The sequence below is a fragment of the Nycticebus coucang genome, chromosome X, assembly GCF_027406575.1.
Source record: "Nycticebus coucang isolate mNycCou1 chromosome X, mNycCou1.pri, whole genome shotgun sequence".
NCBI lineage: Eukaryota > Metazoa > Chordata > Mammalia > Primates > Lorisidae > Nycticebus > Nycticebus coucang.
In genome coordinates, this window is record NC_069804.1 from 179,193,833 (window position 1) to 179,219,139 (window position 25,307).

At 38.9% G+C, this 25,307-nt stretch overlaps 1 protein-coding gene across 1 annotated transcript in view; it reads left to right on the forward strand.

Moving 5' to 3' along the window:
- Nucleotides 1-25,307, forward strand: part of AFF2 (ALF transcription elongation factor 2) — a 485,141-nt gene that overhangs the window by 155,328 nt on the left and 304,506 nt on the right. Inside the window, exons 2-3 of the mRNA XM_053580856.1 lie at nucleotides 403-535; nucleotides 10,104-10,964. Coding sequence (XP_053436831.1) covers nucleotides 403-535; nucleotides 10,104-10,964 — 994 coding nt within the window. The remainder of the gene's footprint in view (nucleotides 1-402; nucleotides 536-10,103; nucleotides 10,965-25,307) is intronic.

The window sequence follows — 25,307 nt, forward strand, 5'->3', positions numbered from 1 at the left end:
TTTGTAACATTGGTGGATTCTGAGCCCTAGGCAGTTGGCAACAAAAGTAACTTTAATTCAGTACCTTTCTGCATAATGGACTGACTTTTGAGGAGCAGGTAATTGCTTATAGTAATCAGGACAAGGGGAGATGATTCTGTTATACTTGCATGGTTATGAATATAAATTATAATAAGAAAGTTTCTGCTTGCTTCTCTATTCTGAAGAGCTGGTCAGGATCTTAAAACTAATAAGTGTTTGTTTGTTTTTTGTTTTTAAATAATTCTGGGCTTTTTATGTGGTGTCAATGTGGGTACCAAGTTGACTTGCATATATTTCTTCTTATTGATAACAAAGAAGATTTAAATGACTTACATAACTCATTAATCCTTTTCTCCTTTTCTCTTTTCCTTTTCATATCAGTCACTATGAACAAGACCGTAGTGCACTTAAAAAAAGGGAATGGGAGCGGAGAAATCAAGAAGTCCAGCAAGAAGACGATCTCTTTTCTTCAGGCTTTGATCTTTTTGGGGAGCCCTACAAGGTAGCCGAATATGTATGTAATTTATATTTCTGGAAAATAGTTTACTTGTTACATTTTGAACTCACTAATCAGCATAAACAATGCCAGAATATAGTACATGTTTTTACAAGTGAAATATGGAGTATATTTGAGGCAATTGCAAGTTTCTGAGGAAGTCTTCAGAGACAAATTCCATCTTCTTTGGGGGGCACAGTAAGATTTGAGAGAGACTTGTAAGACTTCACAAGTCTTCCAAGGAACTCCTTTCTGTCTAACAATTCCTAAAGCAGGGAACGCACCCTTGGGACTTTCCACTGGTTTCATGGTCAATAGGCAACCCCTGAAGACTTCTTCAGAATGCCGGTGGACATGTCTATTTCTCTTCTTGGTCAGTGCCATCCATTGCAAGGTCATTGCTTTACTCTTACATTTTAGGTTGTTAATAATTGTTTAGTGGTTTTAATACTCTTTTTAAAATTACTATTCTAGAATAAATGAAAAAAACAACTGCTTTTCCTGGTGGTTAATAATAATGGGTTAGGAGATTGCCTCAACAGGGGTGGAGACAGAGTGGATAGTGCAGCTAGGTTGATTTTCTAGTGGTATTCTGCTAGTGAGTCGCTCCAATATCCATCAAAGTGCTGTGTCTACAAGTACTGATTTTACTATTACTGCTCCTGAACTTTCTATTGGGGTGGAGATTAGGGGTGAGTAGGAAGAGATTATAATGGAAAAATTTTATTGAATTGCTGGAAGCTGGTTGATTTTTATTGAAATTTTATAGCATTGTAATTTTCTATAATGCAACAAAAATGATGTAAGAAATAAAGCAATAGAGAAAATTTTTACGAGTTGTGAATTAAAAGAGAACCATTTAAGGGACAGTGACTTTTGGAAAAGGAAAGTTCTTAAGCAGGACAGCATAGGCCCCAATGGATTGGTGACTACTAAGACCGGAGACTTGCTGCCCTGTTAAGAGAAACTAAGTAATTCTTATTCGAGTCACTTGAGTACGTTCCAAGTTTGGTAAGCCTGAGAAAGAAACTTAGCTTGCCTAATCTACCGGTTTTCAATCTGTCAGTAACAGATTTTTATATAATCTATAAAAAACATTTTTCCTGTCTCAAACAATTTAATTTTGATACTAGCTTTGAATGTGTGTACTTAGATATATTATTAGTTTAACAAACCTTTATCGAAGATCCAGTATGTGCTAGTCAATGTCTTAGACTAGTTTACAAAAGGGAATAAAACATAGTCCCTGACTTCCAAGGGATTCCTGGTTCTGTGCCAGAGGTCATTATGAATGAATGATGGTATGGATGCATGGTGACTGGTTGACTGATAGCAGTGGAGAGATCAGTGAAGACTTTGTATTCAAACTCACTTCAAGGAGTTAGAGCACAATTCTGGACATGATGAGACGTTATTACAAATTCTTAAGTTAGAGATATACATTTTAGAAAGATGATGTTGGGCGGTAGACTGGAGGAAGGGGAATCTAGAGGAAGATACAGAAGCTATTGTGGTTGATAAGGGGAGCTTATGGAAGGAAGGATTTGAGGTAGAGTAAGTGAAATGATGGGACTCAGTGTTTAATTGGATGGGAGTAGTATAGGATAGGAATGAATGACTCCCAAGTTTTTGACTTGAGAGGATACTGGTATGATTAACAAGCTGTTCAGGAAGAAAACAGGGTTGGTGTTTATAGAAAAAATTTCAGTTTAGAGCTTTTTGGGTTTGAGATGCCATGGGATATCAAGGGAGAGCTATCTAGTAGGCATCGGCTATGCAGGTCTAGAGCACTTGAGAGAGGTCAAAAGAGAGATTTAGCTGTTTCTGTCACGTAGGTGGCAGAGGAAGCTGTGAGAATGAGTTAGATTATGGACTAAGAAGAGAGACAAAAAGAATTCTGGGGAGTAGCAACATTTAAGGAGTAAAAGAGGTGGTGAAAGCAGAGGCCAGGAAAGGAAACTAAAAAACAATAATCAGAGAGGTAGGAAGAGAACTAGGAAAGAAACATTTAATAGAAATAAAGGGAATAACAATTTTATGCAGGAAGAATTTGCTAGTTACATGCATCAAAGAGGTCAGGAAAGGTAGGCACTGTAAAGTGGCTGTTGGATTTGTCAGTGAAGGCATAATTGGTGACCTTAGGGAGAGCCATTTTATTTGGAAGCCTAACTGCCAGGGGTTGGAGAATAAAGAGGAAATGGTTAAGTAAAGAAAGAGAGACAATCAATGTAGACTTGATCTTGCATTAAAGAAGGAAGGAAGAAGGATAAGTTAGACAGTGAAAGGAAGAATTATTAGAAAAATGAAAGGAAGATTTTTTTTAAAAAAGAGAGAAATGTGAGCATGTTTAGAGATTGATGGAAAGGAACCAACATTGATGGGTAAAGAGAAGATGCAGAAGAGAGAGGTGGTGTTGAGTGGACCAAGGTACCCAAGAAATTTAAAAACAAAAATACAGGATGTAGAGTAAGTGAGGAGGCATGAGCCATGAGGAGGAAGGTGGGAACAGAGTATTAGAATGAGAACAAAGCAGGAGACTAGAAGACAGATTGGGAGAAGAAAAAGAAGTTGTGGCTTCCATAAATGGAGGAGAGGTCAAAGGATGATAGGTGTCTTGTACTTTCTCGAAGTGAAAGAGGCACAACCAAACAAGTTTTACATCTTATCTTTGGATGTGTTAGTGAAATGAGCTTTTACTCAAAGGTTTTATTCTGAAAATTCAATATTGACCCCATTCTTAACACTATTATGAGGTAAAGAACCCTTGATTTATTCTCCCTTCAGAGTGTTTTGTTTTGTTTTGTTTTTAAGAGCTTGTGTCTGGCTCTGTCACCAAAGCTGGAGTGCAGTGGTGTGACATAGCTCACTGCAGCCTCAAACTCCTGGGCTCAAGTAATCATCTAGTCTCAGCCTCCCAAGTATTTCCTTTATAATTTTAAGTCATGGTGAATTAATGGTCTGGTACCTTTAAGTTAAATCTCTTCATAAGACCTGCCATATAGATGCATATATATTTTTACATGCTAGCAGTTTATTTTTGAGGAAGCAGTTAAAGAAACCTATTATCAACATTGTCAGAAGTTCTCAAAAAACATCTGTCTTGGTGCTGCAAGGGTACATCAGGTAGAGATAAGGATGGGAGCATTTAATCTAGTGCAGGGCCAGGGCTGTTGTGTCATTAGTAGCTTGTTTCATTTGTGCTATTTGATCGGGAAGAACTTTTGTTCTTGAGTGGAAAGCTATCAAGGAAAGGAATGATGCTAAAGTTTGGTAATCTAGTAATTCCTTTTCTTTTGCCCTTGCTTTCATGATCAGTTGGAATTTGGGGCTGTGTCCATGCTCAGGTTTCCTTGAGAGAGGGCTGAGGAGTATGTCTCTTCTTTTCTCCACATTATGATTCTAGAAGGCTCCAAAGGTACCTCCAAAGGCTCCCCAGACTAAGACTGGGGTGGACACCTTTGGAATATCTGGACATGACAGTGGCAATAGGAGTACTAGAGCTGGCTTACTGTTTACTAGTAGAAACAAGAACATAGCACAGTTTTATCCTACAGTTGTAGTGAGAATAGGAAGCTCACAACATAGCTCAATCCACTGTGCAATACTAACAATGATTTATAAACTAGCCAGTGTGAACACTGCTCCCTAGGACCAACTACCCTTTCTTGGTAGAAGGAGAAATGGTTATCTCTCATATTCCTGGCTGATTTCTTTCCCTTCTTTGCTTCGCATCTACCAGTGCAAGACTGAAAATAATATGACTATCCCCAGATTTGGTCATTGGTGTAGAAGTTCTCTGTGGGTCTGTAGAGTTTATGAATTTCAAATATGAATTTGTGTTATGATGTTGAAAAGAATGTCTTCAAATGTGCCTGAAGATATGACTCCATTTGGCAGGTCTTGGTTAGTGTGGAGAGATTGGTGAGGGACTGGCATGTACCAAGGGCCTACTGTGTGCCAGGCATTGTGTGAGTGCTTTATGTATGTTCACGTGCAGTCCTTACAACTGAAGTACACATTTCCCCATGTTTCCCAAGAGGAATTTTAACTCAGAGAAGTGAGGCAGCTTCTGTGCAGCTTCGTTTCCTTGTGCCTGGGGAATCAAGACTTCGCACCCAATTCTGCATGTTTCCTTACCTGAAACAGGAAGTTGTTTATCCTCTGACAGGAAGTCCTAAGACTTAATAAACTGACCACCTAGATGACTATGAGGAAGAAACTTCATTTCTCTGACCCTAAGTTTTCTCCTTTCTGAATTGAATTATAATAATTGTAATAATAATAACATTTTATAGCTCATCACAGCTCACCAAGAATGAGTAAACTGGGGTGTAAAGAAGTTTTGAGTGGCCTACGCAAGGTCATTAATATTGGGGCAGATGGAGGTCAGATGGAGGCCAGGGTACTCTGCTGACTCATATGATTGTTGTAAGGATCCAGTGAAACAATCCTGGAAACCTTGCTTTGAAATCTGTAAGGTACTATATTAATTCACGTTATTGTCATTGTTATAATTAAAGAAAGAAATAGCAACTTACAGCTTAGAGAGAATAACCATAATAATATTAGAATTAGGAAAAAAGAGTTACTGAATCACATATGTTAACCACAATAAAATAATAGAAATAAATAAACTTCAAAACAAATTATCTTGCTACTTTTATTAAAGAGATACATTGTGGTACAATAGCCTCCTAGCACATTAGTTTTGCAATGAAATTATACTACTGATTTGTAGATAGCATTAGAAGCAAACTGAGGGAAGTTTGCATTTCCTGAAGTAATGAGAGGCAAAAAGCTTAAATGAAGGAGTGCTGTTAGTCATGAGCCACAAACCAGACATATAATTTATGCCTTAAAATACTTGGAAAATGCATTTCCTTGATGATAGAGAAATTGTGATTACTTAGAAAATAATGGCTGCAGAGCCTACCTTTAAGGAATCAACCAATTATCTAGAACGGGAAGTAAAGAATTGGCCAAATTGAAAGAAGCATATAATTGATTGAAATGGTTAGATTTCATTTTTGCTGTGTTTATAATGTTCAATCAAGATTGCCGAGAATACCTTCCTCCTTAATAGGGTTGCTAAGACTCTGGAGGGTGAAAAAGAACATTTAGTGTGAATCAGAAGTTACTATGGTGTATAACGAGAGTACATCGTGTACGTGTGTATAAATGTATTTCAGGCCCCATTGGGTTTTCTATCCAGTGACTCTTGTATCCATATCTTGAGAAATTAAAAAAACGATTGCAATTTCCCACCTCTGATGGTGGGAAGGCAGAGAATTTACTGTGGTGACCTGGACTGCACTGCTAATGATGTGGTGGTTGAATGGTGGTGGGTTTCTTTTTTTTAATTTCAGATTAATATGAAGGTACATGTGATTAGTTACTTTGTTTGCATTTGTTAGGTAAAGTTGAAGTTGTAGTTGAGCCCTTCACCCAGGGTATGTGCTGTATACCCTTACATTGTGCCCAAGGGGAGAGTTTACAAATCTCCCACCCTCCTTCCCTCTTCTCTCTTCCTCCTCCCTGTCAAGAAGCCCACCACCCTTTTTATGGAATACTATTCAGCCATAAACAAAGGTGGTGGATTTCTTGAAGTTCCATGTCTGTGGGTCCTCTGTGCCTAACCGTGCCACTGAGGGGTTTCAAATTTACCAGTATTTGTCTTAATGACGGCCATGGTAATTCATTCTTATAGCCACAGCTTATGTGTTACACAAAGCATATGGGCCCTCCTTCAATCAGCAACTCAGGAACTGTCACCAGTGAACTCAACTCAGAACTATCTGCTATACATTTCCTATCACAAGTTTTTTCTGAGACAATCCCTCTGTGAGGAAGCTAATCTCAAGGAGGTGGCATCCTTCCATTCCTCCGGCTTGTAACAGCCTCACTCCTATTCATTAGTACACAAGAAAGCTGCACAACTGGACTGTGTGGGCCTAGACCTCTAAGGCTGTGTGCAGACATGCTCTGAGTCAGACTTTAATGTAATGCTCTTCCTCTTTAATCATTATAAAAACACACAGGAAAAACATCTTTGCATTTTCTAGAAAGCTGTGTACATTGATATAATCATGATGCCCCATGATTATATCAATGTACATAGCTATGATTTAATATAAAAAAATAAATAAATTTTTGAAGGTTTTCATATAAACTTGGGGAAAAAAAAAAGAAAACTGTCGTTTTTATTTATCAAAGGTTCTTATAAACAAACCAGTCAGAGGACTTCCTTTTTACATATCGGTATCAGGCAACTATCTGTCTCATTTAATGAAATAGAATATGCTTGCTTCCATCAAAGAGAATTCTATAACTCGTGAGCTTTTCTTTTTTTGCCTTAGCTACTAGGAAGCTCAAAGTTCAATTTAATGTTCAATCATAGTGACCAAGATAGCCTAACTTTTGCCTTCTGTCTACATACCTTTGACTCTAAGCCATTGCAAATCCTTTATTTTGATATATTCTATTTAACTTAGTAAAAATTTCTTGAACACTTAATATATGTCAGACATGTACTAAATTTTAGTGATATAAAGATAAACAAAAGATGGTATCCGACTTTTAAGAGCTCATGGTTTTATTCAAGGAAAGAAATCAAATTGTAATATACACTGTAGAGGTTCATTTGCTAGACCAATTCAGAGAATTTCAGTTTTCTCCTAATTTTATTCATGTAGACAATATTTTAGACATTGGGTAGTTTAGTTCTCCTTATTTCAAGCATATTTTAAAGCCTAGGTATGGAAAAAAAATCTAAACATGAATCTGAAACTCATATCATTGAAATAGTAAACAGAAATGAGGGAATATTAAAGCCTAGACAAGGCTCTCTCCACTGAGGACCAGTTGAACATGTCTTTTCTATTTACTGCTGAAACAAGGACAGGAATGTGACCACATTATTTGCAAGATAATGAGCCTTGAGGTTCTTGCCTCTTGATGACCTTAGCCTAAAGAGAGTAGAATTACTTCTCTCTGGGCATTGAGATGAGGGTATTGAGGTGTGTGGTGGTCGCTGTGACACCCAGGGGCAAGGTTATGCTTTGGTAGAACTATGTTTCCGTGAAAGCCATAGCAGAATGGAGGCATTTCAAATGGGAAATGAAATGGAAGTGGTGTAGTTTCTCCTTGTTGAGTCAGATCCTTGAATATAACCAGGTATGAGTATTCATTAGGCAGTGATCTGACCCAAGACATAATCTATTTGAACCCTGCAAATGTTTAAAGTTTGCATCAGATTCTTGGTGGGTCCTCAGCACAATGAAATTTTTTTGTTTGAAATTTAGGGATTGAAAGGAGAGGCAATCTTTGGCTGTTGTCCAAATGGCTCATTGTACAACTCAGTTGAAGGACAAGCTACAGACAAGCAGTTTATTCTGTCTTTTCTAAGTGTAATTTTTCCCATTATAAATGACAAGCCTAGGGACTTTTAGGGAATAAAAGTGATTGCTACTCATCTACATCTTTAAGATATGTTTTTCAAATGTACTTTTGAAAACAGAGGAATTATTCAGCTAAGGATCGCGTGGTGTGTTAATTGTTGAATCACTTGTTCAGCACCAAGGTGGCATATGATGCAATATAAGACAAACTGGTGGATAAGCAAACTTGAATTCACATATATTTATTTGATTTTTAAAGATCCTCATCCTCCACAGAACTCCCTTAGCATATACTTAGCATACTTTTCCCCCTTAATCTTTAAAACTCATATTTCTCTAACTGCCCTTATTTCTTTGGAAGTGTCTTTTATGGTTTTACACATGTTATGAGTTAAAAACTTTATATGGTATATGGAGATTGTGCTAATAATGAGGCCAAGGTTTCCGGTTTCATCCTCTGATCGCTCCTTCTTGGTTTCCTTTGCTGGTTCCTCTTCTTCTTTCTGTGTCTTAAAGGTTGATGTTTCCCAGGATCTTCCCTGAGGTCAATCTTCTCATTCTACCTTTTCTTTCTTTGGGTGATTTCATGCATTTCTGGCACTTCACCCTCCATTCATCTGCATATTCTCCCATCTTCACATACAGTGAACAGACACAGCCATACAACCTAGTTTTAGGATGAGATACTAGATACTCCCTGTGTGCACCAGGAGACTGGGCTGTGTTAAGGGCACATGAAAAACCTCAGCTGTTAAACATCTACTTTTACTGGAGAGTGTACCTATGGGGAAATGGTCATCCCCTCCTCTGTATGGAAAATGTACCTGTAGCTCCTGAGACCTGAAGGCCACGTAGGATGGTGTCTTCCCCACCCAGTGGCCAGTTGCCAGCTAGGTCCTCCAGTACCTCTGGCCTTCTGTCTTTTTTTTTTTTTTTTTTTTTTTGTGGTTTTTGGCCGGGGCTGGGTTTGAACCCACCACCTCCGGCATATGGGACCTGCGCCCTACTCCTTGAGCCACAGACGCCCCCAGGCCTTCTGTCTTTATAATATCATGATCCAGCATAGTGGAGCCTAGGCCCAAAGAAGTCCTTTGCCCTGCTGACTTCAGCAGCTCATTTTGGTAACCTCTTTAGTATATAAAGAGAATAATAAAAGTCATTTTCAAGGATGATCAACTGAGCATTTGTCAAAGTCATTTCCAAATATACAGCTACCTACCAATTTTTTTAGTTATGAAAGCTTTGCTTTCTATATTGCAAAACTCACGTGGGAGCTTAATAATTTTAAAAATAGTCATAGCTATTTCAATAGTATACCTTACGGGAGATAGTGTAGCTAGTATGTTGACAGTCTGTAGAATGATTTGATTGTCTCTGTAACTCCTACACATTAGGCTAACACCACGTTGAAAAGACGGCTTTATTTCAATTTACTCAAGCCGCAGCTTAAATTCTTGAATAAATTTTTCTAAATCATCGAAAAGACACAGGAGAGTCTGAGTCACTGTTGATGAACAATCACACTATTTCAAAGTAAATGAGTATGAATCATCAATCGCCCCCAGAATATGTAGGCAGACACCAGTAATTTATACTGTTCTTTGATTAAAAGGAATTAGATTCACTTTACTCATAAGTTAGCTCAATTAGATGTTGCTTAATCCTATGCTTTTCCTAAACTTATTATAGTCATGATAGCACATTTAACTCTCTTCTTTATCCAGCGGACTAAGCCTTTTGCTGTGTTATGATGTAGCGCAAAGACTGATGTCTCAAAAACATACATAAGTTGAAAATTCCATTATAATTCCAATGATTAGTAAGCAGAAGTTAATCATGATGCAGAATGTAGCAATTCAGCTTATCTGACCTCATATAAATTGTTTTTATAATAAAGTTAATAAATGACACAATTGAATACTGTCTCCTGATATGCAAGCGTGTTTAAGGACAGGCTAGAGAGTACACAAATGTTAATCATACCTGCTCATTCCAAGAAGCTCTCTCAATAGTGTTATTGATTTTTTTCTTACATAGCACATGAAAAGTATGAAATTTGATGGCAGCATGACAATTTTAAAGAACCCTATATGCTAGTCTACTTAGAGCATCTGTTTGAAACATTAACATTAGGAAACACAAACCTATTCATTCTCTCTCCTCCCACCCCCATCTTTTTGTTATTTTAGACAAACAAAGGTGATGCACTTGCCAACCGAGTCCAGAACACGCTTGGAAACTATGATGAAATGAAGGATTTGCTAACTAACCATTCTAATCAGAATCATCTAGTGGGAATTCCAAAGAATTCTGTGCCCCAGACTCCCATCAACAAAAATGAACCAAGCTTTTTTCCAGAACAAAAGAACCGAATGATCCCAGCTCACCAGGATAATACTCATCCCTCCGCACCAATGCTTCCACCTTCTGTCGTGATACTGAATTCCACTCTAATACACAGCAACAGAAAATCGAAACCAGAGTGGCCACGGGATACTCATAATCCTAGCACTGTACCAGCAAGCCAAGCTAGTAGTCAGCCAAACAAGATGCAGACTTTGACACAAGATCAACCTCAAACCAGACTGGAAGACTTCTTTGTCTACCCAGCTGAGCAGCCCCAAATTGGAGCAGTTGAAGAGTCAAACCCAACGGTGAAGGAAGACAGTAGCTTCAAGTCTAGTGGAGAAGATGTTTTCAAAGAAATCTTTCAGTCCAACTCACCAGAAGAATCTGAATTTACAGTGCAAGCGCCTGGGTCTCCCCTAGTGGCCTCCTCTTTATTAGCTCCCAGCAGTGGCCTTTCAGTTCAAAACTTCCCACCAGGGCTCTACTGCAAAACAAGCATGGGGCAGCAAAAGCCAACTGCATATGTGAGACCCATGGATGGGCAGGACCAGGCACCTGACATCTCTCCAGCACTGAAACCTTCCATTGAATTCGAGAACAGCTTTGGGAATCTGTCATTTGGATCCCTCTTGGATGGAAAACCCAGTGCAGCCAATTCAAAGACTAAACTACCCAAGTTCACGATCCTTCAAACAAGTGAAGTAAGTAATTTTTAAAGTTTTGTTTTGTTTCATTTTCTTTCCTTTCTTTTTTCATTAGTTCACTGCTCTAACCTCTTAATCAAGTATTCACAAGCAGCTCTCATTTACCTATTGAGCCATATATGAGACTCTTCAAGGTCAGAGTCTGACTCTTGATCTTCTGTCACTTGTGACATGACTGATTAACACTCTACAAATACAGTTAAATCCTTGTAATTTGGAATGACAAAAGACAAGGTCAGTCTGAGTGAATGAACAGTTGGAGTTACAAAATAGTTTCAGAAAAAGCGTTTGTAGCATTACTATGTACAAATTAAATGCACATGAGATTTTAATTGGTCATAAGGAGTATAAGGGTCATGAAAAAGTTGCAAGTCGCCATAGGCCTTCACTAGCCAATAATATACTATAAACAGAAAATGTAGAAATTCCTTAAGGTACAATAATGAACAAATGTGACTTACTGGATCCTGAAGTGGAAGGCATTCTTTAAGAATTTTAGTTTCTTGAGCACTTGCAGAGCAATTCATTGGATTGTAGTGTTGTCTTCTGTACCCCCGATCTTCCCTCCTGCGTCAGCTTCCTCAGCAGGTTCCTGCATAGCCCTCTTAGTCCACCTCCATCCCTTCTGTCAGAGCGAAAGGTATTGTGACCAACCACAGTCCTGCTGGGTTTAGAATGACGAAACGTCCTACCCATCTCAGGAATCGTTGCCTTGTAAAAAGAAGTTTGGAGGGACCAAAGCCTCTCCCGAAGGAATGAATCAATAATGATTGTATTCCAGGCCTTGTGGCCCCTGGGTGGGGGGCATATGAGGGGCTGCCCCTCAGACACCACCGTGTCAGTAGCTGCCTTCTGCACCTCCAGCACTTGATTGGAAGAAGCCACTGCCTTTAGATTGGATTCCTGTACTGCTAAATAAAGGCTTGAAAAGACCCAGAGGAAGAAAGTAGGTTGAAATTCTTACTCAATGGGAGGGGCAGGCAGTCTGAATTTTTGCAGGTTCGGAGTTAGGGCTGTCTGAATTAGAGAAGTCTGGCCATGGGAGCCCGCTGGCTCTTCTTCCTTTATTCATCCTCGGCAGATGTGGGGGGTTCAGAAGATGATGGGGTACCAAGGGAGGGAGGCCTGGGGCTGTTGGTGGTATTTTCTGGTTGTATTTTTAAAATATCGTTTCATTTTTGAGGCGATTTTGCTTTTTGTCTCATCATGCATCAAGTCCTGTCAAGCTTCCTCCTAAGTCCAGTCTGTCACTTCTTCTCCACCCTCACTGCCTTCCAACTGCCAGCCAGCGCCACGTGCTGCTGTGGGAGCCCCTCCTGACTGAGCTCCCTCACTCTGGTCCCTCCTCTCTTCCAAAGCACCCTCCATGCAGGCAGATGGTTTGGAAGAGAGGAGGGACCAGAGTGAGGGAGATGTCATGTCCTCTGTTTTCAATTCTATAACACCTTCTCATCACTTCCAGGAAAAGTCCCAACTTCTTAGTTCCAAGTGCAAGGTTCTTTCCTTTCTGGCTTCATTCTCCCTTTTTGGCCTCATATTTCACCAGTTCTTCATACACAGATGAAATTGCAGCCACATAGAACTAGCTGTTGTTCCCTGTCATGCCACACTTTATCACACTTCCTTGCTTTTTCTGCCTGCTGTCCCCTCAGCCTAGAATGTCTTTCCCCACCCTTGTCTTTCTAGTGAAGTCCTATTTCTCCTTCAGGTCTGCTCGGTTGTCACTTCCTGTGTGACAGCTTCCCTGCTGACTCCAGCTTAATTACTAAAGCCTGCCTCTGGGCGCCTCTGGCCCCTTGCGTAAGCCCTGATTAGAACTTACTTCATTGTACTGTAGAGACTCATTTCTCTGTCTGTCTCCTCTACTAGACTGTGAGCTCCTTGAGGGCAAGGAATATCTTGTTCTCTCTGTATCCCAAGTGCCTAGCAAATGCCTGGCAAATAGTAGATGTTCAATAAATGTTTGTTGAATGAATGGATTTCAAAATGGTTACTCAATTACGTTTTTCAAGCCATAATGTTAATCAGATTACATGCACAATGTGAAATAATTGCTAGAAAATTCATCATGCATTAGATGTTTTACATAGTACTCTACCTGCTTCTGACTCTGCCCTGCTCATATATATAGTATACAGTCATAGAGAAATCCTAATCCTAATTTCTACTGGATACAGGCTTTTCATACTTAAAAAAAGAGAGAGATCTGCTTTGAAAGTAGAGGAGTAAAATGAAAGGCGGAGATATCATTATTATCCCTTCTCTTGCCATGGTATCTACTGCTGTTCCCTCCTTATACTGCCGGGACTGGTCTGGAAATAGCACCGCCTGATAAAGCAGTCTGTCACTCTGTTTCCATACCTCATTAGCGGAGTGACTGATCACAGACCTAGTGAGGTCCACTCCATGTTGTATTCCTCTCTCTCAAACATTCACAAAATGGCTGACCTAGATTCAGACTGACTCCGTGGTTTGACTCACCTAGATTCTCTCAGTGCCCTGGCACACCAATGAGAGGTACATTTCTAAAGACAGTCAGAGCTCTCATCAACTCTGGAGATGATTATCCAAGGAGCAACCTATGTGCCTGTAGCCTTTGGTGATGGTACAAATAGACTTTGGTAGAGCTTTGTGTGAAAAATGGGGATCAAGTACAAAAATGTCATGATAAGGTATCAGTGAAGGAAGAATTTATTTTAAAATATAAGTCTCAAGAAAGGATTTGAAAGAGAGGTAGAGAGAAGTTTAGGGTCCTAAAATCAGGGGCATATTTAGAATTCAAGGCCAGTGTGAAAACCAAACAGAGAAAGAAAGGAAATGAGGGGTTAGACAGCCCAATAGGAGAGCTTGAAGATTAAAATGTGGTCATAAATGTAGCCAGGGTGGAACATTATGGTTCTTTGAACCTAATGGAATTTATGTGGCTAAAACTCTGACCAAGTCTGAAAATTCACCCTATTAAATCTTGATGCACTTTCAAAAGCACTTAACAATAGAATTCAGCCCCAGTTCCTGGCGCCAAGTGTTCCAGGCATGCGGTTCCGGGTCCCTAGTCAGTGTAGCCATCTTTGATGAGTGCTAGCATTACTTTGAGTTATTACCAAAAAGGCTTATCCATGGAGCAATCACAGTATTTCCTTGAGAATTCTCACCTCTTTCCCTGACTCTAGTGACAGGAGGCTTACATGTAAGTTAATGAAATGTATTTAGGGACAGGAGAGAGCAGGATGGATTGAATGACTAGGAAACAGACAGCATTCTAAACTATACAAATAAGCAGATGAGATTATATTTGTGGATTAAGAGGTCACATATATTTGTTGAAATGTGATGTGTGAGTGTGTCTGTCCAAGTTTATGTGTCTATACTTGTGTATATAACAGGGAGGTTTTTATTCCTCGTCCCTGAAACATCCCTATGCTTCTTTGATTTCTATGTCAATGATAGTAGTACTAGGAGTCTAGGAGTCTAACCAACTGCATTGCTAAAGGTCAGCTTTTCAATTTAGGAATATCATTTTAAGAAATAATTTGTTTTTTTCTAAAGAAATTCATGTTACAGAATTTGTTAACATTCCAGGCAAACAAATAAACAAACAAAAAAAACTTATGTGCTCTGCAACTGTATGGAAGAACTTTCTGGGAACTGTGTTTGAAGACAGTAAAAGGCCTATTTATATCAAGGGGAAACTGAGGGTTCCCTGCAGATGGTGTGTTATTAGGAAATGAATTTGTTAATAACTGTAGCTTGAGATATGATTTCCTTACAGATGTTTTTGTTTTACCTTCAGATAAAAATATGCTTGCGCAGACCACTTGACATTTTGGTACAACCTATTATTACGATTGGTGGCAAGTAAATAATTGCATGCAAATTAAAAGATTAATATCACATGTTAAATGTCTCTATCTTACGTCAATAAGCTGTTGAAAGTACAACACTAATGTGTGGAGTGGCATCACCACGAAGGGTCATTGGCTTTACATGCTGCTCTTGCTTGCAATCTGAGGTATCGGAGGCTCCAATTACCTCAAAATTTGGAGCCTCTTGGAATCATTTAGTGTAACTGATTCAGGATTTTTCTTCAGGTTTAGTGGCTAGCCTCATCAACGAGCTGAAAAGTTATTGCTCACATTTGTGACTGTGCTTGTTACGTTTTATGCCCTATGTAGTGAACGCTGTGAGTATAATTAGCTTTATTTATTGTGAGGTATATAGTAAATGCTGGTCCCTGGAGTGAGAGCTACAGAGAATGCTGGGATCTTACCACTGGTGTTCTGGATGTATCTGTTCAGCTACACACAAATGACAGAGGCAGCACCTTCAAAGAACGGAAGGCCATCTAGCTGCTGTATGCAACTTATGCTACTCACCTTGCACTTGTACATCACAAATTTCGTTTTTGATCCATTCTTGTGGGAATAAAATAGTCAATCCAAAGCCATAACTGGCCTAGTTTCAACCCCATCAAGAATGAATGAAAGCAGCCCTGGAAGTCTTTACTCATTCAGGGTGCCAGAAAAGACACTTGAACTTATTATTTGTTCAATAGATGTGTAGAATCCAGAAAGTTTTGCACCCTCCCCCTGCCAGTCCATCCCCTGGTGGTTGCTTTTTGTTTATTCTTTTTGACTGACTCTCCCAACTCATTGGTCTCTTTGGTATTCAAATTTATTTCCTTATGACATCTCTTAATCCGCCCCCTAACTGTAGTGTCTTTCTAAGCTAAATGAAGTGACCCCAACTGAGCATCTGAAGCAGATAGCAATAAAATTTGGAGGCTTGCATTCTTTGTGATGGAGAGGTCAGAGATATTAGGAGATGATTCAATTAAGACTGCCATATTTCAGTGGTTTCACCAGGTGTCCTAAGGAGTAGATGCTGAGACCATTCTCACAATAGTAGAGCTGATTTACCAGGCATTGACACATAGGAATAACAAGGCAGGGTTTCATAGAGAATAATGGGAGGTAGATTTTCAACTTGGCCTTGAATACTAGGTGGAATTAGAATAGTTCAATAGGAATCGGGAAGGAAGTTCATATATGTGCATATTAGTGTACAAAAGACAGAATGGCAATCCAAAAAAAAAAAAAATACAAGGGATATTCTGAGGATAGACCAGTTTGTCTGAGGGTTTGTAGGACTGAAGTGAGATCAGGCTTGAAAGACAGACTGTCAGTTATCTTGGATGTGTAGGCTACGTGGCAGCCAGACCATGATGATACTTTACTGTCCCTGGCTTCACAGGTGACCTAGGAATTCTCTCAAGCCAATTGCCCTCAGAAATTCAAGCAGTAATTTTTGAGCTATCTCAGGTTTATTCTCTACTCCCTATGAAGAAAGCACATGTCACTTCTTTCCTTGTAGACACCAGGTCTTCCTTATTGCACTTTTGCAAAGAAAGATCTTTCAACACAATGTTCTTCTTCCCTTAGAGTCCCTGTCCTTCATTCATTCCCTTTCTCTCCATTTTCTCACTAGCATTAGTTAAACTCAGAGAGATCTCAAAGAAGACTTCTTCAAGAGTATGCCATGGCCTGAGATTTTATTTATTTCTATCTCTTCAAGTCCTATCCTTTCTCTCTCTTTTTTTTTTTCCTTTGGATTTTGGCCAGGGCTAGGTTTGAACCCGCCACCTCTGGCATATGGGACCGGCGCCCTACTCCTTGAGCCACAGGCGCCACCCTTTTTTTTCTTTTCTAAGGCTACATGCAAGTGATTCTAGCCATCAGCATCCTGAAACAGTGTCCGTGATTTCAAAATTCCATTCAGAGGATTTGCTTACAGTGCATCTGACTTGGCATTCTTTACTTTTAAATCCCTAGTCACTTTAAATATTTTTATGGTTGGAAAGAAGCCAAAAGATTGATTTATTATTATTTTGTAAAAACAAAAACAAAAAACCTTTAATTCTGATGTTCTACACGTTTAATAATGATGCAGTTTAAACCATTACTATATGATAATAATTTGAACGATTTTTCAAAAGACAGCTGAAAGCAAATCTTTATGTGAGGAAATGTGTGAAATATTGCAAAGCATAGTTTGAATGTGTGTTTCACTTCTGGCCTGAACTTGGTTTGTGAACTTGAGACAGTGATTTTACCTCGCTAGGCTGGTTGTCACATGACATTACACTAGCCAATTTATGAGGTTGCTTCCAGCTATAAATTTCAGAGGATGTGTTTCTCCTCCTTGGTTAAGCCCAAACACAACTTGTTTGTACAGTAACTTCTTTGCCCATAACCCTCTAGTAGCACTCACATTAGAACAGCCTGCACACCTCTCGCTACCCCCCTTCAAAGTCGTTAGGGAATTTATAAGACTACATAAATATGAACCACAGTTTGACCTTTTTAAGGCTTAACTAGCAATTTGGCTTGGATACTCTTATATTTTCAACATTTTACAAAGGTAACAGCTATATGCTGCCTTTCCCTACAATATACCAAGATGTGGACACAGTCAAATAGCCTCCTATTGCCACCACACACTAAAATAATGAAAGAGAGACAACTTATATTTTCACATTACTTCTAGGAAAATACTTAGGCAGATTCAGTATACAGTAAAGTTATCAGCTTTTGTTATATGGGTTTCAAATCATCTTGTTATCACTGGATGTATTGATTAGTTCAGTACTTTCTGAGCCAGTCATAAAAAAATAAGACTGCTCTCATTCTGCATTAAAGAGTAAGAAAAATTGACAGGTATATAACTATATTGATTCAATCCAAATAGTAAAGGCAGAGGGCTTTAGAGATGAGTTATAAAACTCTTTATGAGTGTTGTAAGTCTGTTTAGTAGTCTTTTAATTGATGTGAAGGGAAATAATTTTTAATTAACTGTTGGTTAAAAATGTCCTATGCTTTGATTCCCAAATAGAGTCTATAATGTAAGTGACAATAACAAACACCTGTTACCTTTATATTTTCTAGTTTACAAATGCTTTAAAAGACTTTATCTTATTTTGATCCAGTCCTAATAGAATCTGAGATTGTCATCATTCCCTTATCACAGATGCAGAAACTAGTCACAGTGAAGCTAAAGGTCAGTTGTCTAAAGGCACACAGCCAGCAATTGGTCATGCTGAGACTAAGAACCCAAGGCTTCAGTGCCATTTTACCGATGGCATTTGGTGTACAGTATGCTACTGTATGTATGTGGGTTAATTTTCTAAAAGCAGATTCTCTACTGGCATATGAGGGGCAAGAGAATAATGAGCGGAATCCAGCTTAAGTTAAAATTCCCTTGCCGGGTTCATGTTTCAAAAGTCTGGGGCCAAACACACCAAAAGAGCAATTTTTCTTGTGGTATTACAGGTTACAGTCATATGTTTTTCATTTACAAATCTGGTGAGAAGTAGTGTTTTTGCAATATTCCTAAATGAGTAACACATGATACAACTTGTTAGCGGACCTTTTCTTGGTTCATAAAGTTTCTGCGTTTTTGTCTCTTTGTTAGGATGACTTTAGCAGAAATGTTTAGACAATACAGCTAAAATCTGCATTCCTGTGACTGAAACACAACCACCCTCAGAATAGACCCTAGATATAAATAAGATATCAGTAAGAAGTGGGCATGAAAGTAATTGCTATAGAGGGATCAGACTTCCCCCAAATGTTCAAGGCCTCACAAATAGATTAATTTTTAAACCTATTTAGGATCAACAGCAAGACTAGTTAGCAAAGAACAAGCATAGTCCCTGACTTTTATTCATAGATACAAAGTGAGTGAGTCTCACTGTCCCTCAGCAAAAGAATTCAGATCATCCATAGACTGTGTACTTCAGAAAATTTCTGTGAGAATAAATGAACCAAGTAGCTGTGAAAGGCATTTGGAAAGTTTACAAGACTCTGAAATTAGGAGTTATGTATGTTTCCTGTAGCTGTAATGACAGTGTCATCAACTGAGGGGCTTTTAAGAAATTTAACAGCCAAGCCTGGCATGGTGGCTTACACCTGTAGTCCTAACACTTTGGGAGGCCAGGCAGGAGAATTGCTTGAGCTCCAGAATTTGAGACCAGCCTGAGCAAGAGCAAAATCCCATCCCTACTAAAAACTAGCCTGGCATTGTGGCAGGTACCTGTAGTCCCAGTTACTTGGGAGGTTGAGGCAAGAGGTTGCTTGAGCCCAGGAGTTTGAGATTGCTGTAACCTATGATGCTGTGGCACTCTACTCAGGGCAACAGAGTGAGACCATGTCTAAAAAAAAAGAAAGAAAGAAAAATAAAAAAGAAAGAAAGACAAGAAATTTAATAGCAGGAGAGAAATTTATTTTCTCATAGTTATGGAGGTTAGGAGTCCGGAAAGGTTCTTTGCTCCCTCCAAACACTCAAAGGATGAATCTTTTCTTGATTTTAAATAGCTTCTGGTGGCCCCAAGCATTCCTTAGCATGTGACATCATCACTTCTCTCTGTCTTTATCTTCATATGCCCTTCTCTGTATGTGTTCCTGTGTCCTCTTCTAAAGACATTCGTCGTGGGATTTATAGTCCCCCTACATCCTAGATGATTTCATGTATATATCCTTCCCTACTTGTATCTGCAAAGACCGTATTTCCAAATAAGGTCTCATTCTGAGGGTTTGGGTAGATATAAATTTTGGGGGGACAGTATTCAACCCAAAGAGATCATTCATCACACTTCCCACATGGAATGGAAGGAGGCCGGGCAGTGTCCACTGTGAAAACCTCAAGCCATTCTTTAGGAGGGAGGTGGGCTTCCTCATCTCAGAACTGACTTTAGGTTTATTCCACAGTGGTTCTGGGTCAAATTAGGTTAAAGCTCTTCAATTTGACTTTGCCTGTGTGAAAGACATTTGTGTATAAACCATTTAACTACAATTGTGCAAAAATTTTTTTAACACATGAAGTATGAAGTTGCTTTGCAATGATGTAGTAGAGAAAAAGAAATAATTAGTGTAGTTGACTTATGAGCTAGATACAGGTGCATAAACCTTTTCTGTAAAGTAAATGTTTTCCCCTTTATGGGATATGTGGTCAGTTACAAATATTGAACGCGAGTGGGGTGGGGCCTTAGTGTGTGTCACACTTTATGGGGGCAGGACATGATTGCAAGAGGGACTTTACCTAGCAATTGCAATCAGTGTAACTGGCTTATTGTACCCTCAATGAATCCCCAACAATAAAAAAAAAAAGAAAAAAAAAAAAAAAAAAAAAAAACAAATATTGTACGCTCTCACTGTAGAGTGAAAACAACCAAAGAGTATGTGAAATGAATGGGCATGGCTGTGTTCCAATAAAATTTGATATATGGATACTGAAACTTGAATTTCCATGTGTCATGAAAGAGTCTCCTATCCTCCAACCATCTTAGAGTGTTAAAAATATTCTGAACCTCCAGGCCATATGAAAATAGGCAATGAACTGGATGTGGCTGGAAGAACTTAGTTTGCTGACCCCTGGGATCCAAACAAAGTATCAGAATGTTAGTTTCTTGAGGCTTTTTGTGGCTATCAGTAGCAGAAAGATGACTTCACATCAACAGGGGAGGGAGGAGAGGAGTCTGTAGTCAAGAGGGAGCTGACCATTGAAGTAAAGGCCCCACCAGGTCTACTCTTGGGTGGATGTGATAGCTTGGTACCCAGGATTAGTACTCTTCAATGCTACAGATCACACCCTCCATTCACGAGGATCTTTTTCCTTAGTGGCTCATGAAGTGAAGGTCATTTCATCTTTTGATTTCTTAGAAATGGACTTTTTGAATTCCCAGGGCAGGAAACCTTTGGCATGTCCCAGCTTGGTTCAGAATCACAGAATGCAAAAGAAGCGACGACAGAGATATCCACTAGAACGAAGGCAGTCCTATCATTTATCTAGGGAGAAGAAAGGAAGGCCTGGGCCAAACCAAATTTAGTTTCTAGTATCTCTTATGGATCAGGAGGACAAAAGTCTATATTCAACGTGGGTGCGAGGAGATTGGAAGTTATAAGGATCTTAGAAGAGCAAATCCGCTTGGTGTAGCACAAGACTGTGAGTTAAATGGAGTGAAAGTGTTGAGTGTTCTGTGGCAGCCCGTACAGGCTCCTCATGGCTAATGGGGGGGAGTGTTTGTGCATGTGTCTGCATATACTATGAGTCAGGTGTCCATGTCTCTCTGTGGAGAGACAGTGGACTTCTAGGGGGAGGAGGCTAGAGAATGATGGCTTTCTCAGCATTTTCTGAAGTTTTTTCCCAGTATCCAGGGTAATATTTATATTCCAAGGAGACACAGAATGAAGTAGTGATAGGAGAAAGGATCTACTTAGTTAAGGCACTGAAGATGGGGGGAGGTTCAGCTAAGGCTTTGAGAAACACTTGCGTTGATAAAGAAAACAAAGAGGTCATATCTTAGCCAGATGAAATGGACAGCAGCATAAACCCTTAGAGGTTAGTGGGGTTTCAAGGGCTGTATTGCGTATATTATAATATGATGACAACTCACTGCTGAAAGTAGGTATCTAGAAAAATGTTACAATTACATTGCAATTTAATGAAAAGATTGATATTGGGAGATATAGCTAACATGTTATAGAGCAGTCGTACTCAAACTGCGGCCCGCAGGTCACATGAGGCGGTGTGATTGTATTTGTTCCCGTTTTGTTTTTTTACTTCAAAATAAGATATGTGCAGTGTGCATAGGAATTTGTTCGTAGTTTTTTTTTTTGTTTTTTTTTAAACCACAGTCTGACCCTCCAATGGTTTTAGGGACAGTGAACTGGCCCCCTGTTTAAAAAGTTTGAGGACCCCTGTTGTAGAGTTTCAGGGGTCACTACTTGTATGCAATACAATCTGAATGATGATGGTTGGAGTTGATCAAAGGGATGTTCCTGGCTCTAGAATAAACCTGTCTTTGACCTTCCTCTGTTTGTTAGGATCCCCCAGTTCATCCAGATTTTGATAAGAGCTGATTAGGGAAGGAATGTCCCATTTCCTCTGGGATATTCAGAAATGCCTTCCTCAGGCATCTGCTGGAGGTACAGACCAGTACACTCATCGTGAGCAGGCTCTTATCAAGTGTTCTTCCCTCTGTGTTGAGGTCTCAAAACTGTCTGTTTGCAGCTCTTCTCCATTTGTTTGAACGAATATGGCCTTCAGATCTTTGGGACAATGGGAAGATCTAACATCCATTTCTAGTGAAGGTTGATGGGTAAAAAAGACCCACACCACATACCTCAGTCTGAACTCCCAATCCACCTATAATAAATCAATAAGAAAGTGGTTTTGTTCAATACTGGAGGGCACCTTTTGGTCCAAGGAGAAACATAAAACAACCAACCAAACAAACAAACCATTGTAATTTTTGGATTGTTCACATTAAGTTTGATATTATGAATTCAGATATTTTAGCTTTGAAAATGTTATCATATTCCTTGTTAGAAAGCTTTGCTAGAAAACGATACCTGTAAGGCCCCATATCTTCTTTTATCCATCTGGATATTCATTCATTCATTCAACAAACTTATATTGAATGCCCATCGTGTACCACATACTATACTAAGAGTTGAAAAACTGGGATGATGACATGCTGCCTTATCTTAAGTAGCTTAAGGCAGGGGATACAGACACAAAACCACAAAAGTCGCAGTGAAGTATAATGGAAGAGTGTTAGATGTTGTCTGTGAGCAGAGAGAGAATGATTGAGAGAGAGAAAAAGTATTTAGGAAAGCTTTTTCAAGGGGATGGGAAGTTGCTTGCTAACTCTTGAATTATGATTGCTAATTTTCATAACGAAGAAGTAGAAATAGTGGCATTTCCAACAATATTAACCCACATCAGATTGTAGATGGGCCTGATGATTCCCGGTAGTCAGTAGACCCAAATGAATCTGCTGTGTTTGAGAAGTTAGATGGGTCAGGAAGATTGGGGCTTGGTGCCAGCTCTACAGATGGGGAGCCTTCTAAACCTTTAAAATGTCTAAAATATAAACATGGCAGATGATGTTTTAGACAAGTCATATTGACGGGCAGGAGAATTGACGGGATTCAAGGAAAGGGAGTAGCAAGCATGATGGGACTGGTGAGATTTGAGGCAACAAAGATCATTGAACAGGATGTTGAAATATTACACACCAGAAATGCTAACAATTTGAACTAGGACAATTTTTTAGAGACATTTTTAAAGTTGATTCAATGGACTCAGTGATTAATTAGATGAACAATTGAGAGGAAGGCAACAGAGAGGAATCTAAAATGACACTGAGATTTCTAGCTTGGACAAGCCATGGATGATGACACTATTACCCAAGATTCCTTTCTTTCACATTCAGATCCTCATGAAACAGGTAAGTTTTCCCTTTTATCTCTTTTATTGTCATGCTGTCATGATGTAGGCTTTGAATGCCATGATATTTGATTTCTATTTGCACAGTGCTGCTTGTGTTAAAGCTATGTACAAAAAAATCATGATTATTTTCTCATGCTTCAGTAAAGGATTTACTTCCTACAAATGGCCTTTTTGGTTCACTACTTAAAAATTCATATTGTACCTCCCAAAGATTTTACAGTGCTTTAGAGAACATGGGAAAGTATATTGAATACTTTCTCAGGAATCATAGGAGTAGAAGTGACAGTTTTCTCTTAGTTTTACAATATAGTAAATATTAAATTGTGCTTTGTATTTTGTAATTTTTTGAAGTCAAATGAGCACATTTCCAGTCGAATTTCTCTTGTAGTCATCGCTGTGTATTTTGCCATGATCCTTCTTGATTTTTTTTTCTTCTTTAGACTAAAGCTGTCTGCATAGGGAAAATGTCAAGAATGGACAGTGGAGTAGCTTTAAACTCCACACCATTCCACCCCACACACCAGGGTAGAATATTGAGGGAGAAATCATGTCCTTGGATTTGAGTAAAGTTGTGTAGGGTTTTTTTGACTGCTATCTATATAAATTGTTACCTTAATAAAATGTTTGGTTCAGCTCCCCTATTCCATGGTGGACTTGGTCATTCTCTTTCAGTTAAGGTGAATGAATTTCTAGTAATAGAAGCAGGAGGAAGGAGAGGAATTGAGTGTACAACATATTTGCACTTCCTAGTTCCTAGAATTGCAATTGTGTGTTTCAAATGGAGGGAAATTAATCATAATACATTTACTTGATTTAATTTATCTACTCCTCCTCTGTTCTGAACTGTTTAAAATTCTTTCTGTCACTCCTCTATACTTTCTTATTTTGAAATTGCTGTAAACACAGAGACTAGAGAAGCTGAGAGCCTCACTTTTTGCAATGAAGAGCATAAAAGCCAGCAGGAAGAGGTTTCACCAAAGGCCCTGCCGCAGCTAATTGCAGAATTGATGCTTGAGCTCTCCACTTTGAAATCTGGGCATTAAGTTACAAGAAAAGAAAAACTAATCAGCATCTTAAGGAACAGCTTATATTTGGTTAACTCTCATTGTTTGAAAATGTAGTAGTCTGAGAAAAGTGAGTCATTATTTTCAGTGGAGGGTCAGGGAGTGGCAGCAAGATTGTGGCAATGACACTATACAATTTATAAAATGAGAGAATCTTGATGCTCAGAGGACTCTGCAAAGCCAGCAGGTCTAACTGGCTTAATAGAAACACATTAGCCTGCTTTTAGCTTGCACATTCCTCACTCAGGGATGAGAAAGTCCTTAAAGGCCACAGGTGAAACCTTCATCTGAGAGCACTTGCATCAAAAATAATCAAGTGTTGTGGAACTTGGCCATTTCCCAGAACTCACAGATACAGATAGAAGTTCCAGCAAACATCTTAGCCATATGCAAAAGCAGCAGCCAAAGTCTATATTTTGACTTATGAAGGAAAAGGCCTCCCTGTCACATGAGTATGTTCATTTCACCTCCGGGAGGTGTGGGGGGGGAAGAAAAGAAATTGTAGCTGTACTGTGTTATTTAATCTGCCTGAAAATTAGCCTTCGGAGTTTCAGAAAATTGAAAGATGGCATGCCTTTGCCTTCCACCACACACAAAACAAAAGGTATTTAATGTTTGTGTCAACACTGGTTCAACTCTAAAATGGAGTTAGTCAAAATTCATGTTAACATTTTTCATATATTATATAGCAATGCTTGAGAACATTAAAAAACATACCAGGTTGCAAGTAAATTACTGATTAAATATCAGATTTAGTTTGTGAGTTTCAATTGAAACATAACTCATTATATGATTTACATAAGTACATTATTTCTTTCCAAAACTTATAGCAATATACCCGTGAAAGCTACATAATAAAACAAGCAAAATCTACCCTTGATCATTGCTGAGAAAAGATTACTGTTAATTTTTTTAATGGAGTCTGATAGTAGAGTCTAAATGATGAAGGGAAAAAAGAGTTTCACTAATAGACATTTAAAAATTACAT